Source organism: Typopeltis vanoorti, chromosome 15 (genome assembly GCF_054136105.1).
Source record: "Typopeltis vanoorti isolate ZY-2024b chromosome 15, IOZ_Tvanoo_1.0, whole genome shotgun sequence".
Classification (NCBI taxonomy): domain Eukaryota; kingdom Metazoa; phylum Arthropoda; class Arachnida; order Uropygi; family Thelyphonidae; genus Typopeltis; species Typopeltis vanoorti.
The window spans coordinates 30,913,659-30,940,947 of NC_143563.1; the positions used below are offsets into that span (position 1 = coordinate 30,913,659).

The window sequence follows — 27,289 nt, forward strand, 5'->3', positions numbered from 1 at the left end:
CACTTGTGAAATTAAGACTGAAAAGGAAACAAGCACATGTTAGGAAAAATCTAGTAGAGATCAAAGTGAAAGAGGAAGAAACAGAAAGATCAGTCAGCAATAATCAGATTACTGACAATAAAATGAACATCCCAAAACAAGTAGGGCTAACAAGCATGCAGGAAGTACGCTCTATGATAAAACAGGAGGTCAAACGGCTACAATAGCCCTTAATGGACCGTCTTGATGCTGTACTGAAGCAGCTGGTGGCACTAACAGAAAAGACCTCTGAATCAACTATACCTCAAATAGAGAGGACTAATGAGATAAAAGACAGGAGGGAACCTCCTAAATGCTTTAATTGCAACAAATATGGGCATATGGCTTGAAATTGTTTCAGAAACAAGAAACCCTTCAACAGAGATAATAGATATCAGTCAGGTTTTGGACATACTCCTCATAATTATGCAAGCAAACCATGGAGAGGAGAGAACAGGAATCGAGAACACTCATTGAAGTCTAAAATGATCATAGAGTGAAGGTACAAGGATCGTATGGTGATGTATTATTAGATAATGGTTCCCAGGCCTCTGTCATAATGGGAGATTATTTTCAAGGAATAAAATCCTGTGTATGGTGAGGCATTTCTAAAATAAAGAAACCGATCAGATTATTGGGGATATCGACATCCAAGGTTTTATACTGCCAAGAAGGTAAGAGTAAAAATATGCTTACCAGAATTTAATTTGTGTTTGGCAAGAATTGTTGGTCCTCCCTAGGACATCTCGCCCGAATGTGCAAATTATTTTAGGAACTAACTTTCTAGAGAAGTACAAGTTCTCTTGCAACTTTTCCAGAAATGAGATGTTCCTAATGGGTAATAAACAGTCAGGAAGAGGGAACCATAATTTTAGAAATAGAGTTGAGAAATCACGTGAAGAAAGAATACAGAGTAAAAGTAATGTTAGGCCGACTGAAAGAGGTAATGTAGTTTCTAGAAATAATCATACAGATCCTTCAATAGCATCAACATCCGAGAGTAACAGTCAATCTGAGACTTACCTCATCTCAAGCATCAAATTAGTAAATGACCAAGGCAAAACAGAAGAAAAATTAGGGGAGGGTAGTCTGAGAACAATCGGAGTAAATGTAATTGAGAAACTTAATAGATCTAGAAGTTCCTATAACTAATCAAGGAGGAACAGGCACAGAAAACATGAAGTTGATGTACAATCTCAGCGGCAGTTTAATTATGCCAACTTCCTCTGTTTCTTTTCATGCTTAGAAAAGCTATAAATGGATTGTTATTATAGAATTTAGCTATTGCTACAAAAGCTGCACATCTACTAACTGATTGTGCAAGTTTCATGAAGAAGTTTAACGGAGATTTAATTAGGTCCAAAACTTTGAAAGATCGTAAAGAAATTAGGTATAATCATGAGAAAGAGCACAGAGTGAAACGAGGTATACAGTTTAAGGTTAAGAGAAATTCAAAAGGAAAGAAATAAACAAGTTGTAGTCAATTCTCCTCTAGAAAATATGCAGGCATGAGGTTTAAAAAATTTTCTTGAAAAAAAAATTTTTTGGGAGAGAAAACCTATGTAAAATCTTGTATAGAAGGATTTTTATTCAAAAATTCCTTATATACCGATTTTACTGGAAAACGAAAATCTATACAAAATAATTATGATCGAGCAGCAATTTTTTTATGTTAATAATGTGGGAATTATTTTAAAGTGAATTGTTAAATAATGTAACTGCCAAATTACTGTAAAGAACAAAGAAAGTTAAGTGTAAATTAAATTGTAACAAAGGAAAGTTCCAGACAAAAAAATATTCCAGACGGATTAACATATGACCTAAGGCAATTACTATCGCAAAGGTCAAGTATGTACGGGGTTTTCCCGCCTTAACGCAACGACAAAAAAGGTGGCGGGTGCAGACCCAGGAAACACCCAAAGGAATAAAATCGTAGCAGGACCCAAGGTCAAATGAGCAAGATAAAAGTGAGGAGACATCGGCAGAAAAGGGGTCACAGGGTCGGAGTCAAACACAGTGTCCTGGTATTCGTTATCGGCAGGTGGCTCGTTGTTGTCAGCAGGTTTTTCGTATGCCGTGGTAGAGGTCAATCATCTTCTGGGAGATGGCTGCATAGAAACAAAGGTTGTATTGATGTTCAAGGATGTCAAACCGATTAAAGGTTGGTGACCTACGTTCCAACCAACAGATGCCAGAATTGCGAGATAACTCATTTGAGTTTTGAAGAAATAGTTTCAGATTTTCCAGACGATCTCAGAATTAATAAGTGACCTCAACAATCTCGGGGAAAAGGTGCCCGTATGCTAGCCAAGATCGGATCTTAAACAAGTAGTGTTAACAGAGAATTGTTTACTTAAGAGGATTAATTATAAGTCCAAACATAAGTTGCTGTAGAAGCATAAGCCTGAGAAATAATTGTGTGATTAGAGTTAACTTTTTTGTACATTCCCTTAGCATGAATAAATTGCTTTGTTTATCAAATAATTTGCCTGATTCCTGCATACCAATGCACTGCTCTTAAAATGAATCTGTGTGACCTAGCGTGTTAAGTAGCCATGACTGTAAAATAGAAATTTTTCGTTGCTAGATTTAGTAATAAGTAAGAGAGGAAAATTCCGTGCTTTGCTGAGTGTTTTTTCTTTGGAAGGATATTCAACTCCTATCTACGCATTTTGATGGCACAGTCAAAAAACAAATAAATTTTCATAATTCAATTTAGAAAAACACCAGTTGTTTAGACAAAGAGATTGGCTCCAGCCAGAAAATTTCGTGCACGTGTAGAAGCATAATGTGGACTTGAGACTAAGGGGGGGATTAAAGTTGAAGGAGAGGATTAAAATTTAGAGTCTAAATCAAGCAACGTATTAAGAGCCCTGCATTACGACAAGAATTTAAGTATAAATGAACAAGTAATGGATAAATATTGAATAGACATTTAGAATCAAGTATAAAATAAAAATTGAGTAAAACAACTATAAAAATCATTATTTTTACAGCAGCATATACAAACTCTCACTATAGCATACACTATTATAGAAAACTTGCTTACTGTAATCAACTACAACAGAGTCCTGTCAAAGGAAATACAGTATAGCAAACTATCTAACTATAACAAACTACTTCTGTGGTCCCTAGAATTTGCTGTAGCAAGAGGCAACTTTATGATGCACAGAGTGTTAGTCTATACAGTTTCATATTCAATTGTGAAAATATAGTCAGTAACTTAGTACAAAAAAAAAGTTATCATTTGTGACATTGAATGTGTTATTATTTGTTTGAAGTATTTGTTAGAAGTTTTTTCCCACTTGGTTAGATTATAATAACAAGACAAGGAGTTATGAGGGCATGGTCCACCTTTACCACGAGTTGCCTCAGTCCTGAAGATACTTCAGGTGCAAATTTAGTTTAATCCTTTATCCAAGTGTAAGCGAACTAAGTTTGCACCTGAAGTATCTTCAGGACTGAGGCAACTCGTGGTAAAGGTGGACCATGCCCTCATAACTCCTTGTCTTTGTATCTCTCATAATGCAAAGCACATCTCCTTGCAGACATGTATAATGCTATGCATTAAGGGAAGGGCCACTGCTCAGACTGGTTTCGACCTTTATTGAGGTCTCATCAGTGGGAGTCAGATCCAGAGGTGGAGATACCAATGTGGAAGCAATGGAGAAGTCTTCTTTACCTATACGAGTTGCCAGAAGGCGTCTCACCTTATTATTAAATTACTCTAGATTTAGAGAAAGATGTTGGAAGTTTTTTTTCACTTGGTTAGACTATAATAAATTTAGTTTAATCCTTTATCCAAGTGTAAGCAAACAAAGTTTGCGCCTGAAGTATCATCAGGACTGATTCCAGTCTGGGTAGTGTGACCTCCCATAATGCAAAGCACATCTCCTAGACTGATTCCAGTCTAGGAGATGTGCTTTGCATTATGGGAGATACTAAGACAAGGAGTAATGAGAGCTTGGTCCACCTTTAGCATGCGTTGCCTCAGTCCTGAAGATACTTCAGGCCAAACTTTGTTTGCTTTCACTTGGATAAAGGATTAAATTAACTTTATTATAGTCTAACCAAGTGAAAAAAAACTTCCAACATCTTTCTCTAAATCTAGAGTAATTTAATAATAAGGTGAGACACCTTTTGGCAACTCTTATAGGTAAAGAAGACTTCTCCATTGCTTCCACCTTGGTATCACCACCTCTGGGTCTGGCTCCCACTGACGAAACCTCAATAAAGGTCGAAACCGGTCTGGGTAGTGGCCCTTCCCTTAAAGCATAGCAATATGCATGTCCGCAAGGAGATGTGCTTTGCATTATGGGAAATACTAAGACAAGGAGTGATGAGAGCTTGGTCCACCTTTATCACGAGTTGCCTCAGTCCTGAAGATACTGCAGGTGCAAACTTTGTTTGCTTATACTTGGATAAAGGATTAAACTAAATTTATTGAAGTATTTGTTAGTGAGTGATTCTCTGTCTGTCTGTGTGTGTGTGTGTGTGTGTGTGTGTGTGTGTGTGTGTGTGTGTGTGTGTGTGTGTGTGTGTGTGTGTGTGTGTGTGGTTCCCCCCCCACATTATGTGACTGCCTCCCTCATTTTTCTTAATTCCATAGTGCATTAGTACTATGGATGAGCTAAGGACATTTTTCTATTTTTATTAATTTTATATTTTTTTTAAATATTTTTTTTATTTTTTTACGTAATTTGGAAGCCCTTGCTCTAGAGCAGGGTTTTCCAAAGTACAGTATGCATAAGCCCCACAGGTATACGAAAGGTCTTCAGTGAGTACAAGACACTTTTTTTGCATCCTGATTACTTTTTTTTAAAAAAAAAAAATATTTTGGTCACCATATTGCTGCTGATAATTGTAATTAATTTTTTAATAATGAAAAAATCTAAAGGAATTTTTTAAAAAAATTTATCTCTTGGCATGTATTGACTGGCCTCTGTTAGAGCCATGTTTGGGTAGTGCATGATCACTTTAACAGTGTGGTGTTCTAACTGTTTCTGGCCACATGGTTTAAACTAGCTAAATTCAGACAGTTTGAACTATACAGTTGCAACTCTCTACTAAATTGTTAAATTTTAAAATAAGATATACAAGATCTTTGTGATCTTTCTGAGCAATAAATACAAAATGTTATATTCAGGCAATGACAATCAAGGAAAAGAAGTAGCCATAGTATTCAACACAAAATACAAGTCTAATCTTCTTGAATGGCAGTTAGTCTCAAGTAGAGTGATGTGGGCAAATATGAGAATGGGGAACTGGACAATGAGAATTATTTGTGCCTATGGTCCCACAGAAGGTTCTACTAAGGTAGAAGTGGAGAAATTTTTTGAGGCTTTAGAGAAAGCAATTGACACAATGAAAAAGGAAAAGTTGGTCCTTGTTGGGGATCTAAATAGCAGAGTAGGAAATGATTGTGAGACATACAAAAATATTTTGGGAAAATTTGGAGAAAAGAGCAAAGCTAATAATAATGGCAAATACCTGTTGGATTTCTGCTTAGGACATAGACTGGTTATTACTAACACCATGTTCCAACATAAAAATGTGCACAAATTCACATGGAGAGAAGAGGCAAGGAATAAGAAAAGTCTTATTGACTATGTTATTGTTGATAGTGATGTTTTCTCCCTGGTGCAGGACACCAGAGTGTACAGAGGATTTGAAATTGGAAGTGATCACTATTTAGTCTTGAGCAGGATAAAATTGAATTTCATATTGAAAAGAATAACATGTAAGAAAGTTTCAAAGCAAATAAAAGTTGAGCAGCTCTCAGATGTGAACTGTAGACCAAAATACACAAAGATTATTGAAGAAAAAATGAAAGAGTTTGAGAACAGGAATCAAACCTTGGATATTCAGCTAGAGAGGCATGTCGTGAAGTTGTCTGCAAGGATAGAAAAATTAGAACTCAAAAGACCTATATATAACTACAGTAGCAACTCTGTCTCCAATTAGAGAAAGTGACAGTGTCTTGTCCTGGGAGGTTGCTCAACATGTGGAATTTTCAGTCAAGAAAGGGTTTATGTGGAATTGCAAAGCTGGCAATTATGACAAACTTAGGAGACAACTTGGTGCAGTGCCATAGGATAAGAAGCTACATGGAATGAATGTTATTAGTGCATGAGAAGCAATCAGATTGCTTGAACAAGGCACTATCAGACTGCATACCCAGGGGCAGGAAGATAAACTGAATAGGGATAAAGTGGATGAGTAGCAATATAAATCAGGAACTAAAAAAAAAAAAAAAGAAAGAAAACAGTGTGTAAGGTAAATCAGGAACTAAAAAAAAAAAAAAGAAAGCAGTGTGGAAGGAATATAAACACAAACGTGACAACATGCTTGTGAGCATTATAAAGCACAAGCCAAAAGAGTAACAAGTTGTAAGGAATGCTAAATCAGATCTCTGGAGTATTGGAAAAGTTGATTAAAAGTAAAATTCAAAAATTAGTGAATAGGAATATGATACTCTATAGGGACAGCATGGCTTTAAACAGAACGTCCTACCTCAGTCATTTATTCACATTTCATAATAAGGTGACAGTGAAATTAGATAAAGGAAATGTTTTTATAATGGCATTTTACAGAATTCTGCGTGGAAAATTATTACATAAGTTGGAGCAAATGGGAATGGATATGAGGTTGGTGGCATGGATAGAAGGTGACAGACATCAGAGGGTTGTATGGTGGAGTGGAATCAAGAATGAGAAATGGAAAAAGAATGGGTAGCCATAGTATTCAACACAAAATACGAGGCTAATCTTCTTGAATGGCAGGCAGTCTCAAGTAGTGATGTGGGCAAATATCAGAATGGGGAATTGGACAATGAGACTTATTTGTGCCTATGGTCCCACAGAAGGTTCTACTAAGGTAGAAGTGGAGAAATTTTTTGATGCTTTAAAAAAAGCAACTGACACAATGAAAAAGGAAAAGTTGGTCCTTGTTGGGGATCTGAATAGCAGAGTAGGAAATGATTGTCAGACATACAAAAATATTTGGGGAAAATTTGGAGAAAAGAGCAAAACTAATAATAATGGCAAATACCTGTTGGATTTCTGCTCAGGACATGGACTGGTTATTACTAACACCATGTTCCAACATAAAAATGTGCACAAATTCACATGGACAGAAGAAGCAAGGAATAAGAAAAGTCTCATTGACTATGTTATTGTTGACAGTGATGTTTTCTCCGTGGTGCCGGACACCACAGTGTACAGAGGATTTGATAATTGGAAACGATCACTATTTAGTCTTGAGCAGGATAAAATTGAATTTCATATTGAAAAGAATAGCATGTAAGAAAGTTTTAAAGCGAATAAAAGTTGAGCAGCTCCCAGATGTGAACTGTAGACTAAAATACACAAAGATTATTGAAGAAAAAATGAAAGCATTTGAGAACAGGAACCAAACCTTGGAGATTCAGTGGCAAACCTTGAAGAAAATCCTGATTGATTCAGCCAGAGAGTCATGTGGTGAGGTTGTCTGCAAGGATAGAAAAATCAGAATTCTATGGTGGACACAGGAAGTTAAAGAGGAGTTGAAGGAAAAGAAGAAAGCATATCAAAAGTTCCTGGCAAATAAGTCAGCTTTTGCTCTTACAGAATACAGGGACAAATGTAAGAAAGCGAAACACTGTGTAAAACTAACTAAATAAAAGTCATGGGAAGACTTTGGTAAGAACATAGAAAATTAATATCAAGAAGGTGGCAAGATATTCTGGAGGTTGTTGAAAAAGCTCAGAAATGGAGGAAAGAGTGCTATAAAAGGAATTAGAGATGATGAAGGTGATATGAAAACTGGAGAAAAAGATATCCTTGAAGTATGGAGTAATTACTTCGAAAAATTGCTAATTGAAACAAGCAGTGATAGCACAGTGGTAAAAAATACTCAACAGGCATACAGTCAGGAATACATATCCATACTTCAAGTAGAAAAAGCCATCAAAGGCTTGAAATATGGAAAGGCAGCAGGAATAGATGATATTCGACCAGAAATGCTGAAGTATGGTGGTATAGAAGTCTTACAGTGGCTGCACTGCATAGTTCAGAGAGCCTGGACAGAGGGACGAATTCCCGATGATTGGAGTAGAGCTCTAATAGTGCCCATATATTAAAAGGGAAATAAAACTGAATGTGAGAATTACAAAGGTATTTCCCTACTGCGTGTTCATCCCATGATCTATGCAAGTATACTTGAGAAATGGTTGAGAAGAATTGTTGAAGAAAAGCTTGGTGAGGAACAAGCTGGATTCAGGCCAAATAGTGGCTGTCAGGATCAGATCTTCACTTTACGACAAATAGTTGAGAAAGCATGGGTGCCAAGAGAGAAGCTGTTCAATATGCTGCAGTTATGTGGTGTAAATCAATGGGGCATTATATCAAGCAATACTTAGTCTTTATTTGTTTTGTAAGTCAGCAGTTAGAATTGAAGGAAGTACCAGACGATGGTTTAATGTTAAATTTGGTGTGAGACAAGGATGTACATTATCCCCTCTATTATTCATTATCTATATGGATCACTTTATGAAGGAAAGTAGTATTAAACATGATATCAGAATTGGAGATGTTAATGTCAGCTCTTTGCTTTATGCGGACGATGTTATACTTCTAAATAAATCTGCTACAAGTCTGCAAGATTCACTGACTAAATTGAATAACTGTTGTAATAGATATGGTATGAAGGTCAGCAATAAAAAAGACAAGGACAATGAAAATTGGCAGATTCACTGAAAATGTCAACTGTGTTGTGAATGGAGAATCGGTGGAACAAGTAATACATTTAAGCTACTTAGGCAAGATTTTTAGTGAAGATGGTAAATTAAATATAGAAATTGACAACAGAATCAACAAAGCTTGTATGGTAGGAAGTCAATTGAATAAATTCATATGGAATAATCGAGAAATTAGTCAGAATACTAAATTAGCTGTATACAAGACAGTGTTCAAACCAGTTTTAACTTATGGATCTGAGAGCTGGGTCAGAAGTAAAACACCTGACCAAAGACTAGAGACCGCAGATATGAGAGTCCTGAGAAAGATTATAGGCATGAACAGATGGCATCAATGGCAATATCATATTAAAAACGAGGATATTAGGAAAGAACTTGACATTGTCAGCATCCAGGAGTGTGTTAGCAGCACTAATCTCAGGTGGTATGGTCACTTAAACAGAATGGGCAAGGAAAGATTAGCAAAACAAGTGTTCTCTGCCAGGTTGGCAGGAAAACGACCCAGAGGAAGACCAAGATATAGGTGGATTGATACGGTACAAAGTGCCTTAGATTATAGAAATATAAGATCTGTTAATGTTGGAGTCTTGACAAGTAACAGACTGATTTGGAGGAAAATTGTAGATAGGAAGTTAGTAATGATGTAAATTTTTCATGTAGTACTATCATATCCTGATAGTACTACATGGTAGTATCTTATCCTGATACACCCGTTGAGGGTACATGTCAGGAATTTGATGATGATGATAAATCATTTTACAAATGCTAGAGAAATATAGATACAAGTGACATAAGAAAAATTCAGGGAATGAACAGATGGCATCAGTCGCAGAATTTTATTAAAAATGAAGATAGTAGATAGAAACTGGACATCATTAGTATTCAAGAATATTATTATTATTTTTATATGAACACCTTCAGGGAATTCAAAGACTCATTGAGGGAGGGCATCTACTCTACAACTCTCTGTCTCCACCATCTACAACAAACAGCAACTATACCAATGCCATCTACCACCAACCATTACTACCACTAGTATTTTCACAGTCACAAACATCCATGCCCAATATGTGAACAGAACTGATCTAAAGTGGTTTGTCACTTAAATGGAGTGAGAAAGGTTAGCGAAAAAAAACAGATGTTTCATGGCAAGAAGAGGGGGAAAAAAAAGAAGACTAAGATCTATCAAGGCAGATTAATATAGTTATGTAGTGCCTTGAAAGGCAGTTTAAGTTCTGTCCATGTTTAATGGATTAATTTAGAAGAAAATTGTTGACAGAAGATAGTAATAAGATAAGCTTCTTTATATAGTAAAGATACTTATATTACTAACTACCACTCCTGAGAGTGGTAGTTCACGTCTTGGAAAAATTGGTCATGGACAGAATTCAAGAATGGCTAAATAAGAATATGAAAGTCTATGGGGCAGTATGGCTTTGGGAAAGATTGGTCATTCCTTAGTAATTTACTAACTTTTTTTATAGTAGAGTGACAGCTGAGTTGGATAAAGGGAATGGCTACACAATGGTACTGCTGGAATTTGAAAAGGCATTTGACAGTATACCACATGGAATTCATGGTTATTATGCAATTGGAACAAATGGACATGGATGTGAAACATGCCTTTTGGTATCTATTCCATAGTTGACTGACATTCTGCAAGGCTTGGACCACTACTGTTTAATTTATACATAAAGGGTATAGGAAATGACTTAATGGGAAATATTCAGTTATTTGCTGATGATAATGCAAAATTGGTAGCATAATAATTGTTGCTTACACCAGTGTAATGTAGAGAGCTTGCAGGATGTTTTAAATAGTCTGATAGTATAAACAAAAGATAGTAGGTGTCAATTTAATGTGAAAAAGTGTAAACTCATACATTTTGGGATGAAAATATTATAGACTATATACCACACTGTTGGAACTGTATTCCAGGAAATTGATTATGCTAAGGATTTGATGGTGCTTTAGAGGACATAATCCAATGAGCCATCCTTGGACACATTAACAATTTTTTAATGTGGTTCATCGGATTACTTGGTTATTGAAGAACACTAACTAGCAGAGATGGGGGAAGTTATCACTCCTCTTTATAAGCCCTTGATACATATCTGGATAACTGTGATCAGGTCTCGTCATATCCATTTCTTGGAGAGGAAATGTTTTAGCACTTGGCTAGAGGGAGAAGAACAAGAAGTCATCCCTGAAAATTGATTAAGAGTGTGATAAGCAAGGGTGCAAAGACTAGATTTTTTTCTTGGAGAGTAGTGAATAAGTGGAATGGGTTGCCAGAGTCATGTGAGTGTTTTGTCTATCAATGAGTTCAAGGAGAGAAACAGCAAATATTGTGTGAATAGTTTGGATTTCCCACAGTGAGTCTTCAGATTCCATGGAAATGTCCATGTAATAAAATAATAATAGTAGTCCTGGTGGCATCATGAGAGTATTTATCAGGATGTTGACCATAAATTTCCTTCTGCGGATTTGTAAACTGTAGCTCCCAGATTTCCTATATAATAAACATTCCCTATTTAAAAGGGAAATTTGAAATGAAATGGATATTTTTATCATAAATCATTGAATTTTTTTATATCATATCATGATTTTATCATGCTATGATATTTGAAAATCTAGGAAACCTTGTTCTGAACATGTTTTACTCAATATCACTTCTAGTAATTCTAGGTGGTAGATGTCTTTCATCATCCAGTGAAATACTACCACTGTGTTTATTAGGGACCTGAAGTGGCTGCAGCTGTGTTTGGTCACTAGAGCAAGGGTTCCAGTTTCTCTGCCCCCCCCTCCAACCCCTGCTCTTCCCACATGCAGTGAGAGTGATATCCTCAATGATATGCCAATCTCACTATAGGGGAGCCCCTCCCCTCTCCCATTTGAGGGCACTGCAGTAAAACAGTTCTGCAGGCCAGCTGCTGGTTAGTACACGAGACTGAACCAGTTAGTAATGAATCTGGAGGCTTTCCAATCAGATAGTGTCAAATCCTACAACCATATATTTTGCCAGTTCTAACTGGAGGGAGACCGAATACTGTGGTTGCAAGGGGAGTTGTTGCAACTATGTATGGACAGGAGACAGAGTTCCCTCTTGTGGACAGTATGTCTGCAAGTCTTTTACCTCTCACTGCATGCTCCACTTCCTTTTTATCTCTTCCTCACCAAATACAATGGACCACAACCCAAAGAAATTAGATTTTACTGCAGATCACAAAAATTCTCCCACAAAAAGTAGTTCAAAAAACCCATAAAAAGCAAACAATAATCCAACTAAACAACCCACCAACATTAATTCTTACCAAAAAAAAAAGTTCACACATCCACTTCACTAACATCCATGGCCCAAACAGCAATATAAACAATGTGCACTGCCACCTACAGTCATCTAAACCAGAATTACCATTTCTATCAGAACACCAACTAGCAATCTCAACTGACCAAACTACGCATTACATAATTCTTTTTGCCACAAGAGCAGCACTTATGCATTTATCAGAACTGACATACCATGCCAGAGATTGCAAAATCTCAAATCCCACTGTTTGATGTGCTATGGCTCAAATCTTCCCTACCAAATCAACCTGCCCTTTTCATATACTCTCTCTCTGTTGCTCTCCAAACTCCATTAACCACTCTGACCTCTTCAGCTCTCTCTAAAGCTCAACTTTCTGCAGTCAAAATATCCCAATATTGAGGTCACCCATTTTGGGGACTTCGACGTTCGCTCATATTAGCTTCCCTTCTTGAGTTTCACTAATCAAGTAGGCAGGGATGTTGAGGTGTTTCCCATCAGCAATGATCTATCACAGATCATCAGTCTTCCTATCAGAATTAATCCAACATTCCTGACAACCCATCCCCCTCCAGTTTGCTAACACACTTGACCTCTTCCTAACAGGCTTTCTTTCAAAGTATACTCTGGTTGTTAATTCTCCTTTTGCTAACTCAGATAACAATCTCATACAAGTCTCTTTTGCCACAGAAGTCTTCACCCATCAGTTCACAATCTCCTGTCCTTGGGCACTACAAGAGTGCTAATGGGACGACCTCCATGACTTCTGTCCTCCTTCCCATGGTCCACTACTACTTCAGTTCTTCTGATCCAAACACCTGTTCAGACTGAATAACAGAAAACATCTCCACAGGAATGAACGCTTTCATCCATTATTTCACTCCAAATTCCCAGCCACTATCCAAGCCTTGAACCATTTCTGATGTGCAGAGGTTTTTCTTTTACTGCATTGGCACACTTTTTATAGTGTGCCAATGCAGTAAAAGAAAAACCTCTGCACATCAGAAATGGTTCGAGACCAAAGCTCCATCTTCTCACTCTGTCTATACTGCAGCTCACAACAGTTGTAAAAGAATCAAGTTCAAATCAGACTTTGAAAGGGCCAAATGCTGCAAACTTGCCAAAATGGCTGTCACTCCTTCTGGTCTCTTGCCAAGACTTGGATGCAACTTCTGTCCAACCAGGTTTCCACTTCTCACACATTCGGATGGTACTGTAGTCACCTCACCTAAAGACATGGCCAACTTACTTGCATATCTCTTCTCTTGCAATTCATGCATTGATGACCTGAGCAAAGTTCCTTCCATTCCACCTAGAACAGTTTCCTCTCTGTCACCCATAATCTTCTGCCAAAAAGAAATCCGAAGAATCCTTAATAACCTGAACACAAACAAGGCATGTAGTCCTGATGGTATCCCACCTGTTGTGCTAAAAAATGTTGTGCCTCAGAACTAACATCTATCCTGTATCGCCTCTTCAATCTATCCTATTCAACTAGCATCTACCCTACAACATGGAAACAAATTCACATCCAGCCCATCCCAAAGAAAGGTGATAAAATTCAACCAGAGGTGGTTATCAACAACCAAACTCTTGAACCATCTAGAGACATACCAACTAAACAGTGACCAGTATGTATTCTGCCACTTGCGATCTACAGCTGATTTTCTTGCTTTCAGCACCCACCTATGGACTCAAGCAATGGAGAAATTTGGAGGAACTCACATTGTTGCCCTTAACATTTGAAAGGTATTTGATTGGGTATGGCACAGGTTCCTACTCACCACACTGCCATCTTATGGTCTGCTTTGCCACTCTGCAACTGGATTGCTAACTTTCTCACTGGTTGCCTCACTATGTGTGTCATGGTGGATGGCTTACTCTCCTCAGATTTCTCCACCAATGCAAGAGTACTCCCAGGGTTCTGTTCTTTCAGCCACTCTCTTCTTCTTGTATATAAATGATCTGCTCTCATAGACTTTCAATCCTATCCCTAGTTGCCAATGATAGTACACTACTACTACCCTCCTTTTCATTTGTCAAATCATTGTAGTACTCAAGTATTACAATCCTCATGATTCACCATGACCATTGAGCTGAACTCTGATCTCCTAGTTATACTATCTACCAGTAATTGTCTGGAGACTAGCAATTTACAATTGATACCAGCAGGTGAACCCTAATATAGGGTATGTCCACCTTTGGCTTTAATCACCTCCTGCATCCTTTGAGGAAGGCTTTCCACCAATGTGTGGCAGACATCAGGTGGAATTAATCTCCATTCCTCCATCAAAGCTGAGTTCAGCAACAGATTGAGGACATGCTACTCTGGACCTCAATTGCTGCTCCAATTCGTCCCACAGGTGTTCAATGGAGTTGAGATACTCGTGTGCCCTCTTCTGCCTAAGATAGTTGTTTCTCAAGAACTGAAATTCATATCACTCATTTAATTATAATTTCTTTTTTTGAACAGAACAGTGAATGGAAAATCCATGTACATAATTATGTACAGTAGTGAACAAATTATTCCAAACACTTAACACCTGATTCCATGCTATAGCTCCAATTTGTCTTCTGACCTTTTCATAATCACCAGCCTTGTAATTCCACATATATCCTTTCCTCACAGAAGGCTTTATATGACTAGCCACAACCCAGGTGATCACTCTCACCAACTGGAGTAAAGTGCAAAATCTCACTCACAATCACATGAAATGATCAGATCTAAAACTCAATCCTCATGTGCCCTCTTTTACATACTGCAAAAAAATATAAAAAAAAGTCGTTTCTCGAGAACTGAAATTCGCATCACTCAGTTAATTATAATTTCTTTTTTAAAACAGAACAGTGAATGGAAAATCCATGTACATATTTATAATGTAGTGAACAAATTAATCCAAATACATTTTAAAGAAAAATTTTAAATTTGCAATAAAATAAGTACAAAAATGTAAATAAAATAAATTAAATTTAGTTGATTTTAATTTTTTATTTAAATAAAATATCTAATAATTCATATGTGCTCATCTGTTCCTAATAAGTTCATTAATTTGCTTAGACATGGCCCCTACCAACGTAGAACACATTTTTCTTATTTCTGCATCTCCAAACCATACTTTTATAATGGATTGTATTAAGAAGTTATCCTTTCTATCACAATTTAATTTTCCAAGTCTCTTTTTCATATGGCCCATAAATTTTCTTTCGGGTTAATGTCAGGAGAGTTATCTGGCCACTAAAGCAATTGGATGTTGTGATTTTTGAGGAACTCTTTCACTTTTTTTTTGAAGTGTGGCATGGAGTGAGATCCTTTTCGAAGATGAGTTCTTTATCTTTCTGGATCTGTGAGACCACCCTTTTCTCCAATATTTTTTATGTATTGGTCACTTTTCATCATACTGTCAACAGGCACAAGCGATCCTGGGCCATCATATGTAAAACAACTGCAGAACATCTTTTCAGCTGACTGTGTATTATTATTATTATAATCCAGGGAGTTCAAAGACTCATCGAGGAAGGGCCTACTCTACAACTCTGTCTCCACACTCAATCTACCAACTACAATGAACCACAACTACACCAATGCTCTCTACCACCAACCACCACTAGTATTTTCACAGACAATCACAAAGATCCATGGCCAAGGTGGAATTTGAACCTGCAGCCTTTTGTCTGGAGAGTGGATGGATATGCTAATCACTCAGCCAACCAGGCCAGAAATTAATGTTTCTGACATGACAGCCCATTGAAGATTGTTGGAAGCAGGGAGAAGTGTCTACAGACCAAAAAAGAAACAACTGTTGATGGAAAAGAGGCTCCAGTGAGAAGTTTAGGAGCTTGTTGAAAGCGGGCAGCTGCTGATTTGTAAACATAGGGTACTTGCTCTCTTTGTACAAAGAAATGGCTCTCATCTGAGAATATGATCTTCTTCCACTTCTCAACAGTCCAATCTTTGTAAACTTTTGCCCACTGAAGCCTCTTTTCCATCAACAGTTATTTTTTTTTTCTTTTTCTTTTTTTTCTTTTTTTTTGGTCTGTTGGCAGTTCTCCCTGCTTCCAACAATCTTCAATAGACTGCCATGTCAGAAACATTAATCCCACTAGTTGCCAATCTTTATGTAAGTCTATAGTAGATGATCTTGAGTAAGTGTAGTTTTCCTTTTTTTTTTTGCTCTTAATACTTGATACATTTGAAAAACATGCTCTTGATACTGCCATCTTCAAACCTTCTATCTGCCTCAGATACACTGATGATTGTGTTCTCCATTTGGCCACATGAGTCAGACACATTACTCTTTCCTCTTCCATCTCAACAGCCAGCACCTCAGAATAGAGTTCACTATAGAAAAAGAAAATAATCATAGCCTCTCTTTTCTGTTCACACAGAAAGTTTACAGAAAGTCTAACCAGATGGGTATATACATGAACAAACTTTCCCATCATACTCTCCCTCCCACTCCCAACAATATTGTATCATTCAAGCCCTTGTTAATATATCTTCCAACTTTTATTCTAACAAGGTTACTCTGACAGCTGAATTCTCCTTCATTTACTGTACTTTCCTGTCCACTGTGTACAATGACAAAAGATTGACAAAATAGTTGTTCCTCCCATTACTTCTTTTCTCTCTCAATACACAAATTATAGTAATGCTATTACTGTTTCCTGTATCTGTAATACCCCTGAAAAAAAGAGCCAGAACTTTAAAGAAATAAAATCTCTACATTGTTTTCAAACTCATATGAAGCTGGCTGCCCTTATCTACTCTCCTAAGGATTAAATCTCTCTCCCTCCCTCTCTTTTCCAGGTGTGCACAAGGTTCCTTGTCTTTGCATCTTGTCATATGGATAAGCTGGGATATCTGCCAACACCTTCCTTCAAGAACACAATAAGTATATTCACCATTATAATTATGGTCATTCATATCTTGCTCACCATACCTTTGGATACCTTGTAGAAAATTAAATAGAAAAAAACCTACCTACTGTGCTTTACTGCAGCAAATGCCACCTAATCTAAATGAATATGATTGTGTTAAACTTCCTAAGATTTGGGAAATATTAATTCTTGGACCTCTTGCTCAACAGCTAGGCTGGCTACCAACACTTAAGGCATTCCTCTTAAACCTTTAAGCTTCTGGTCTACCATTTTCCATTTATTGTGTGCATGCTTTATTACAATTTTTATTTGTATCCCAGAAGATGTGGCTGTGACAGAGATATTGGAACTATTAAACCTTTGTTTGATTATCTCTTTGTAGTGCTTTCTTTCTTTCCATTAAACAGGTCACAGATGTCCTAATTTTGAGTGTGAACAGTAAGTATTCATTATATTATTTTCTTTGAGTAGTTTTCTATGCCTGTCTTAAAAAGTTTTTTGAGCTTTTTTTCTTGTGTAATTTAAACCAGTATTTTTTAAATAAATAAATAATAAAAAATATATCTGATTGGCATGAGGTGTCTTTAAAAAATTGTAAGTTGCAAAATTTTAATCATTTTCAGCAACTTGATCATTGTTACAGATCAAGAGAAGAAAATGAATAGCAACATTGATTATTTTTTAAGTAATTTAACTATCCAAACTTAAAACAGATAGTGTTTTTGAATTAATTTAATGCAGCTGATATATATATATATATATATATATATATATATATATATATATATATATATATATATATATATATATATATAATTTTTATGTTAACAATTAGGAAGAAAGTGACTCGGGTGAATTCTTCATTACACTTGAAAAAGATCCCCAGCAAGAGGACTTTCTCCAAGGCAGAATGCTTGGCAATCCATACAGCTCAAATGAACCAGGAATGGGACCTCTTATGAGAGATATAAAAAATAAAATTTGTCAAGACTGTGAACTTGTTGCCTTATTAGAAGATGATAGTGGAATGGAACTTTTAGTCAACAATAAAATCATTAGTTTAGATCTTCCTGTTAAAGATGTTTATAGAAAGGTAATCCCTTCCCCTATTATTGCTTCTGTTAATTCTTATTTTTCCTACTTTTAAAATTATTGTCATGCATGAGTTGATATCCACTTGCACTGTATCATTTATACTAATGGATTTTTGTTAAATCACTTAATTCACATTTAATTTATATTAAATATTTAAGTTTCTAGCAACCCATGATGCTTTGGATATATAAGAAAGGTATAATTAGTGGGTCATCTCTGACCCACTAATTATACCTTTATTGACTTTCATTTGGCAGAAAGGATAATCTAGCAACCCATGATTTTCCAGCAATAAGGTGCTGGAAAATCACTGGTGTACCTGTGTACAGTATTTATTGGGATAGTATGCAGTTGTATGATGTACTGGCATATTTATTAACAGTGACATGACATACAGATGCAGTATGCTATTTGTTATATTCAATAATTTTTTATGCATTTACCTGGTATGCAAATAAACTTAGATATTGAATGAAATTTGCATTTTTTATTGTGTCTGTTAAGTTATTTATAGTTTAAAATTTTTATTAAAAATTATTGTATACGTTTTGTAATAGGTTTCACGGTATGATAAGAACACAGATGGTTAAGAAAATAACTATTTATTAACTTAAAAGCTAATATTTCTATTTATTAACTTAAAAGCTAAAGTTAATAAATAGTTATTTTCTTAACCATCTGTATTCTTATCATACCGTGAAACCTATTACAACATGTCTGACGAACACATAAGCCTATCCACGCGTATTGTATACATTGTTTTATATAATATACTTGTACAGTAAGTTTATGCTTAATAAACTGTGGGTGTTATATGCCTAATTCTCTGTTCTTATGCAAATATTATCACACTATGAAGTAATATCAATAAATAACTTTAGTTTTTTGTCATATCCTTTTAATTTACAATTTTTCCTCTTAGCAAAGAATGAGTACCAGCACCTATTGTTTTACAAAAGAAGCACTGTGCACATGCACACACAATAAATATATATCTTAACCACACACACACACGAGAAGTCACAAATCCTATAACACAACAATGCTGTATATGGTCAGGAGAAAGAAGCTATTAACAAATTTCTTGAAAACTAGGGGTTGTACTCAGCATGAGGAATGATGTTCCAACAGACAGAAGTAAATGGAATGAAGAAAGAAGATAAGAAATTGGTTTGATATGTGAGAACACTATTCTAAGTTGGTAAGTTGAACAGGAGAGAAATAGTGTTTTGAACAAAAAATACAAAGATTTTTTGAGGCACAAAAATGATGTTTTTGTCAGGATAAGTTATCTATACAGCTCAAATGATAGGATAAGCTAGATGTGAAGGTCAGCCCAAGAAGAGAAAACTGATTTAGAATGGAAATCAGAACAGTATCAAAAGTAAGAGTGGAATGAGGTAGGAATTTTTTTTTTTTTTTTCAGGTAATAAGACAGGACTGTATTTGCTAGCATTCAGATTTAGATTACCCTCCTTTATCTTTACCCTCCACTTCAGAATGGTGGGAAGCTAGTGGCATTGTTATGAAAGATCTTGAATCATTTAAATACTACTAGGTTTCTTGAATAAAGAAGAATGCTGAGTACTGTCATCAGAAAAACTATAGGTAGGATTTGAAGTTGTAGAGAGAGAGAGAGAGAGAGATCACTGATGTCCAGGAGGAAGAGTGTGTGGGCAAGAATATAGAGCCCTGGCATACTTCAGCATGGATATAGAAAGCTGAAAAGAGAAAGTTATCCATCTTAACACTCAGGGGGAAGCCAGGAGACCATAAGAAGAATAGCTTGGTAAGAAGATTTAGATTCCAGACATGATCAAATAAATGCCTTGGCAGTATCAAGAGTGACAATATAAGTTTCTCCAAATCTTTTCATGTAATGTATCCAACGGTGTGTTGGATACATTACATTCACAATTTTAGAGTATTCAGATGGCTAATGGTTTGCAGGTTTTCTTTCCTGCTGTTGGATAGATGCCAGATGAATATGACCACTATAGGCAATGCAGGATAGAGGTTAATTCTGTAGCACTAATTTTTGGCACAAACTGGAGGATACTATATGAACCAGGAGGCTTATTAGTATCAAGGCTGTTGAGTGTTTTTCTCATGTCCTGACATAAGATTAGAGGAGACATACTACTAGTAGTTTATGGAATAATGAGAGGAAAATTTCCTTTGCCTTCTGAACAAGAGTTGTAAAAAAAGACTGATGCCAAGAGGTGTGCCTTATCTTTAGGAGATGGTACTATTGTACTTTCAGCATCTGAGAAACATGGTTGGGGCAGAAGTTTTGCCCAGTAGTCTTATCAAGGACCAAAAGCTCAACTGCCTTTTGAGCAGGAGGTAAGCTTAGTTCTTTTGGCCATTACAAAGTCTGCTTTGAATTTGTTACAGGCTGTTGTGCTGAACTTTTGTCTTTGACTGCTTTTGCACATTTGTGGAGACAAGAGCTCAGATAGCAATTAGGATTTTGAGTGGAGTTGGGAATAAATGTATTTATTCCAGCAAGGATATGTTCAGTTATTTGATTGGAGCAAGTCCTTGTATTAGAATAGTGGGAACTATAATCAGACCATGAAAAAGAGATATAGAAATCCCAAAAGTCATCTCAATTAACACAGTTGTGGCACAATAGGATACAAGATTGAGATTGGCTGTGAGAAGGACAGTTTGCAGAAAAAGAAATGTGGACAAAGTTAAGGTCAGTGCCAAAAAAGGAGAGGTAATATCAGTATTTAGGGGAAAGAGAGCTGGTTAATAAATCTTCCAGGATATTAGAGTATTCTGGTAGGTTGCTGAATGAATGCATTAGATGTGTTACTGACAGCAGATGGTTCAGTTTCTCTTCCAACTTTGTTGAGTTAGAGAAGCCAGTTGGAATTATGGACATTTGAAATCTCCAAGGAAGATTATCTCACTGCTTGGTTAATTGGACTGTATTTATCAGCTTTCAGAGATAAGTAATCAGAAAGGTCAGTATAGTCAACAGAATTAGGAGAGTAGTAAAGGCAACAAAATGAGGCAAGGAAATCTTCAGGCAAAGCAGATCATATAAAGGGAATTCCAGGTCTGATAACTTTTGGCATAGGATATCAGACCTGACAAAAGTACAATGTTCCACTCCTCTTACAGAATGCATCAAGCAGGATGTAATGTGAAAATTTGAGGTGAGCTATGTTCACAGATGCGCTTTGATGTTCAGTAGTCAATAATAGATTGAGTTTCGATGTCTGCAAGGGATGTTTCATGTCATTAGTGAGAACCTGAATGTTGGTAAAGTCAGTGTGGATTTTTTAAAACCTGGAATTTTGTAGATATTATTTTCCTGAAATTTTTCATTCTGCTCCTCTAAGTAGACATCAGTACTTACAGCACATTTCTGCCTATTTTCTAAACGAGCACCCCTTCCACCCTTCTCTGTCCAAGCTCTTTCATATGCCATCAGTTTTGAAAGCCCAGTGCAGTTCTAGGGATTTTATGCTCTCCATAGCCCCCTCAGCCCCTTTTGAAAATAGGCAGAAAGGTACTATAAGTACTGATGGAATTTTGTTGTTTTGTTGGATTTAGGGTATATTTTTATTATAATACAATACAATACTCATTAATGAAATAGTTTCAACTCCCTCCTCCTCTTCTTTTATAAATTGATTCAGAATGATCAAGTCATTGTATTCTGAGATTCAAAACCTATTAAAAAAACTTTTTTTTTTTACATTTGACTCTCACTATGCAGTACTGTTTTAACTAACTCAATCACAAGAACAAATTATGAAATAAGTCACAACCAAAGCTTCATGAGCCTGGTTTTGGTTGCGATTCTAAATGTTCTAAAAGGAAATTCACTATAGCAAACGGTCAACTAGTCACAATGTAATTTTGCTGTAGTGAAAGTGGACTATGTTTTGATTGCCAGTTCTAATGCCTCAAACTCATATGTTTTCCATGCATTTCAGTAGGATTATAGTCACAGAAAAATCACATTCTCTGGTTAACCATTTTTAAAATTTCTTTCCACTTAGTCAATTTTTATTAGTTAATTAAATGATTGTAATACATTTTAATGAGCTCTTATTCCTGTACAAATTAATAAAAAAAAATTTAATAATTAAATATTAATAATAATATATTTTACAATAATATTTAAAGATAATTAAATTAAATATTTATAATAATAATTAAAGATCTATAAAAATCTTTACTAGGTATGGTGTTCTGAAAATAATGAATCTGAAGCAATGAGAGTGGTATATCGTATGCGTGGACTATTAGGTGATGCAACTGAAGAATTTATAGAAAATCTAGATACAAAAGATAATGAAGAAGTGGATAATGAAGATGTATATAAAATGGCCAATGTTATGAGTCAGTGTGGAGGATTAGAAGTAATGTTGGAAAGGCTTGCTGCCATTAATGATCTTTCCCGAGGACGACCACTTCTAACAGTTTTATTAAAGTTATTTGGATTCTGCATCAAGGTAATATATTACTATCAATAAGCAGTAAAGGAAAATAGTCACTCAGAATAAATGCTGATATATTATAAAATGTGTTGGTTTTTGTGGTTCCCAAAACAGCTACATCCCCACTGCAAATAATGCAGTACAATTATTATTCCATGTCATGTATAGCTTCTTCTCTTCCAATCTCAACCCATAAGAGACTAAACCCACCTTGAAAAGATGAATTAAGTCCCTTGTGGATAAATGCTGATATGTTGTAAAATGTGTTAGTTTTTATGGTTCCCAAAAGAGCTACATCCACATTGCAAATAATGTAGTACAATTATTACACTGTGTATAGCTTCTTCTCTTCCAATCTCAACCCATTAGAGACTCAACCTATCTTGAAAAGAAGAATTGAGTCCCTTGTGGATAATAGCCTTCCATCCTTCTCTGTCCAAAATAAGCTCTTTCATATGCCTTCAGCTTTGAAACTCAGTGCAATTCTAAGGGTTTTATGCCAACGTCAGTCTCCTCCCTTAGTCTTGTACCCTCCATAGCACCCTCAAACACTAGGCAAAGAAGTCTGCCTGTTCATTTCACACAGTGTGGCCAAACAATGGAGTTCATGCTTTTTAACTGTATGAAGAATTGTTCACTTAGAGATATTCATATCTTGCAGTACTTGCACGTTAGTCTTATGCTCTTTCAAATGCTTATCGTCATGAAGAATTTCATTTCAAAATATGTCATTTAAATTTGAAGTCAAATATGTGTGTAGGTAATTAAAACCATTAAGTTGGTCTACAATTTCCTGATTAAGTGTGATCTGTATATCTTCCAGGTGACTTCCAATTTTCATTATCTTTGTTTTATTTAAATTTATAGTCATAATTTCTGCATATTTCTTATAAGTTTACAAGTTGGCTGTGTTATTATCCTTTCCTTTAGTATTACACAGTGATCAGCATTCATTTTACAGAAATTATGGACTTTATAACCGTTTTATAAATAATTATTTTAATTTCCTGATGTTTCGACCTTCATATGATGTTCGATGTTCATGCAGGGAACAGCATGGGTTTACTAAAGGAAGGTCATGTTTTAGCAATTTGCTCATATTGTTATAAAATATGAGCAAACATTTTATGATATGAGCAAAATATGAAAATTATGTTCCAATCCAAAATATGGATTGGAACATAATTTATTGACTTGGATCAGGGGTGGTTGACAGACAGATATCAAAAAGTGGTATACAGTGGGTGTGAATCTGCCAGATTTAAGGTAACCAGTGGTGTACCTCAGGGTTCAGTTCTTGGGCCATTATTGTTCAATCTATACATTAATGACATCAAGCAGGGTCTATCATCAAATTTGCAATTGTTTGCTCATGTGAAGATAGGCAGGGAAATCAGGGATGCTACTGATATTCAGTAGTTACAAAATGATTTGAATAGACTGGAAATCTAGGCAAACGAAAATGGCTGTCAGTTTAACGTTAGTAAGTGTAACTCTAATCATGCACTTTAGCATGATTAGAGTTCCAGCGGCATATTATATTAGCAGGGTTATGTTACAAGAAACTGAAGAGGCGAGGGATCTTGGTGTATTGGTGGATAAGAATTTAAAGTTCAAAGGTCACATAGCAAAAGTTGCAAATACAACTCAGAGGATAATTGCTATGTTGAAGCAAACCTTGACATTTAAGGATAAGGAAGTAATTTTGCCTCTTTGTAAGGCTTTGATAAGACCACACTTGGATTACTTTATGCAGATTTGGTCTCCCAGGTTCCAAGGGGATAAAGAAGCTGTGGAAAAGGTGCAAAGAAGAGTTACAAAGATTATATCCGGATTATGGGATTTAGATTATGAGGACAGATTGTGAGTATGTGGATTACAGACTCTGATTAAGAGGAGTAAGAGGGGGTGATATTATAGAGATCTATAAACTTTTGAATGGGTGTTATAGCATTTCAAATGATGAAATTTTTCGTTATATGGAAGGCAGGGAGAGAACACATGGGCATCCATGGAAGTTAAAGGGAGTAAGAGCTAGGTTTTTCTCCCAGAGAGCAGCGAGTGAGTGGAATAATTTGCCCTTATGGATAGTGAGTGCATCTAGTGTGAATGAATTAGGATTCATATATTTTTGAAAAAAAAAATACGGGACACTTTCGGTTTGAATAAACCCAAAAGTTTTTTGCTTTTCTTACTTACAAACATCAGCAAAGGGAAAAGAATTTAATTAATTATAGCAATCTTAAAATTGAACTTTAAACAATACTAAATCATTGATCTTTGCCTGTGATATACTTCTCAGATGACTGTATTTTCTCAAGTAAAGAATGATTATGTTTTACCAAGTTATGAAATTCCACACAGTCCTTATTGAAAAACACTTTAACAATGAGCATAGCTTTGACAGTTTCTACAGATAATCTATTCTTTTCGTTTGTCCATAAGGAGTTCATCTGGGAAAACAGTCTTTCTATACTAGCATTCGTGCCAGGAATGCAGCAGAAGAACTCAACAATCTTCTTCAAATTTATTAATTCATTTACTCCAACACTGTTATAATTCATACCAAATTTCTCCTGTAGATTTTGCTTTAATTTCTTCTTTCTTCTCTGTAATTGCCTTTTTCAAGATCATCACCTCATCAAACAGTTCAATTTCATTGATTTTTGTGTTTGTGCAGACCTCTTCAATAGTTGTTACACTTTTCTGCACACTTTTCCAACTGAGACTGGCTTCTGGATTCTTCAATAAAATCCAAGACAAACTTTCAAAAGTAAGAGTGTCAGAAGACCATTCTTGGATGTATTCTATACAGGTGTTATAAAATTCATTTTTATAATTACCATAATTCTTCTCAGTGATGAGTCCATCTTCAATTAATGCCTTCAGTAAGGACTGTTCTTTCCTTGTTGCAAAATCATTATCTCATCTCTGCTGAAGTTTTTCTAAGAGGCTTTCAATTACACAAATTGTTGCATGAAACATTTCAGATCGACATTCTAGAAATGTGGCTATTAGCTCTGAAACTGGATTACTAAAGAAATTTTTTAGAAGCAATGGTGGTTTATCAAGTGAAAGAACATATGATTTGAGAACTTCGTGCATCTCATTCATCCTTTTGAGAGCAGGGTATAGAGACAACCATCGCGTTTTTGAGTGCCCTAACACCCTTGTACTCAGTATTTAAAAAGTCATAAAAACCTTTGAGTGTGTGCACTCTAGCAGTATAGATATAAAAATGCTGATATAATTTTTCAATGACAGCTTGAACGTCCATGGGCAATGTATCAGCTGTACGTTGTATGGCATTATTTATGATATGGGATGAACAACCAACTCCTATCAATGTACGATTCAATTTTGATTTCAATTTATGAAAAACATTGTTCTTTCCTCTTCTGGAACTTCCACCAAAATTTGTATTAGTATTATCTGCTGACAAGGCAACAACTTTCTTTTCAATATTCCACTTTGTCACTAGTTGCCATACATATTCTGTAAGTTGGTCTGCAGTTTCACACGGTAAATCTAAAAACTCTAGAACCATAGTTTTGATGGCCTCTTCTGGTATGAAGTATTGAACTAGAACTGGAACTATTTTCAAAGCATCGTGGTTAGAACTGTCTATCATTATTGACACATAGCTTTCTCAAGTTCATTTCTGAAAACAGCCATTGCATAAGGTGTTAATACACTCACAATTATAGCTTGAGTCTTCTTTTGAGTGCAAGTGAACTTTTTGTCATATAGTTTCCGGATTATTTTCGACATGCAGTCCATCGAACTGAAACTCTGGTTGTGTGCATGCATGCATGATATGCAAATATAGCTTCATCAGCTGCAAGATTTCTTTCCATTTCACCCATTGTTTTTTTAGAAAAATAATCTGACACTTTACTACTTATACTTGCATTTTCTGCTAATTTGTGTCTCTTCGTAGCGATGTGCTGCGTGATGTCTGACTGACCGCCATGTTGTATGCTGAATACTGCATTACATTGTGTACATTTCACTTTCTCGTTGACTTTGCCATCACAATTACATGGTATAATAAAAGGGTATTCAGTCCTTAGCTTTTCTGTGAGAACACACTTTCTCTTCGGCATTTTAAAGGCATATAAAATAATAAAACTAATTACGTTTCATAACAGATCTGTGTCATATCAAATAAGCCGTGCTTAGTTATTACAACATCCGCTAGTTGCATTATTCTCGCAACATGTCAGTATTGTCAATTGATAAGATAATTTTATGATCAATAACTAATATCGATTTCTTGGCAATTACATGTTTTATGTTTAAGAATGGGAATGTTAAACACAAATCCACAAATTACGGGACAATTCTGCATCCTGAAGAGTTTTATTGGGACGACAGGACACAAACTCGTAATAAGGGACAATCCTGTAAAATATGAGACGTACACAAACCCTAGAATGAATTCAAGGGTAGGTATGATAATTGGGTTGGGTAATTTACAGCCTCCCTTGATGAGTCCTTGACTCCCTGGAGGTCTCAGATAATAATAGTAATAATAATATTAAGGTCATCGTCTGGGGTATACGCATGTATACCCCAGACTGGGACAAGCTAAATTACATTTCACATAGTATGCTGAAGAGACAATGATTTGATCAACAGCTATTCTACTGGCCTGACCTTTAGTGAAAATAAAATTACAATAAATAAATGAAATAAAATAAATTAACTACAGGGTGTTCGGGATAAATTTGACATATTTATAATTAATTATATTTTTCCGTAAGTTACATGTATTAACACACACTTCTCTTC

General features: G+C 35.7%; 1 protein-coding gene across 3 annotated transcripts in view; it reads left to right on the top strand.

Moving 5' to 3' along the window:
* Positions 1-27,289, top strand: part of poe (E3 ubiquitin-protein ligase-like protein poe) — an 801,929-nt gene that overhangs the window by 671,597 nt on the left and 103,043 nt on the right. For all 3 annotated transcript variants that reach the window (XM_090405892.1, XM_090405894.1, XM_090405895.1), the window contains 2 exons: positions 17,773-18,030; positions 22,238-22,510. In XM_090405892.1, the coding sequence (XP_090262018.1) occupies positions 17,773-18,030; positions 22,238-22,510 (531 nt within the window). The remainder of the gene's footprint in view (positions 1-17,772; positions 18,031-22,237; positions 22,511-27,289) is intronic.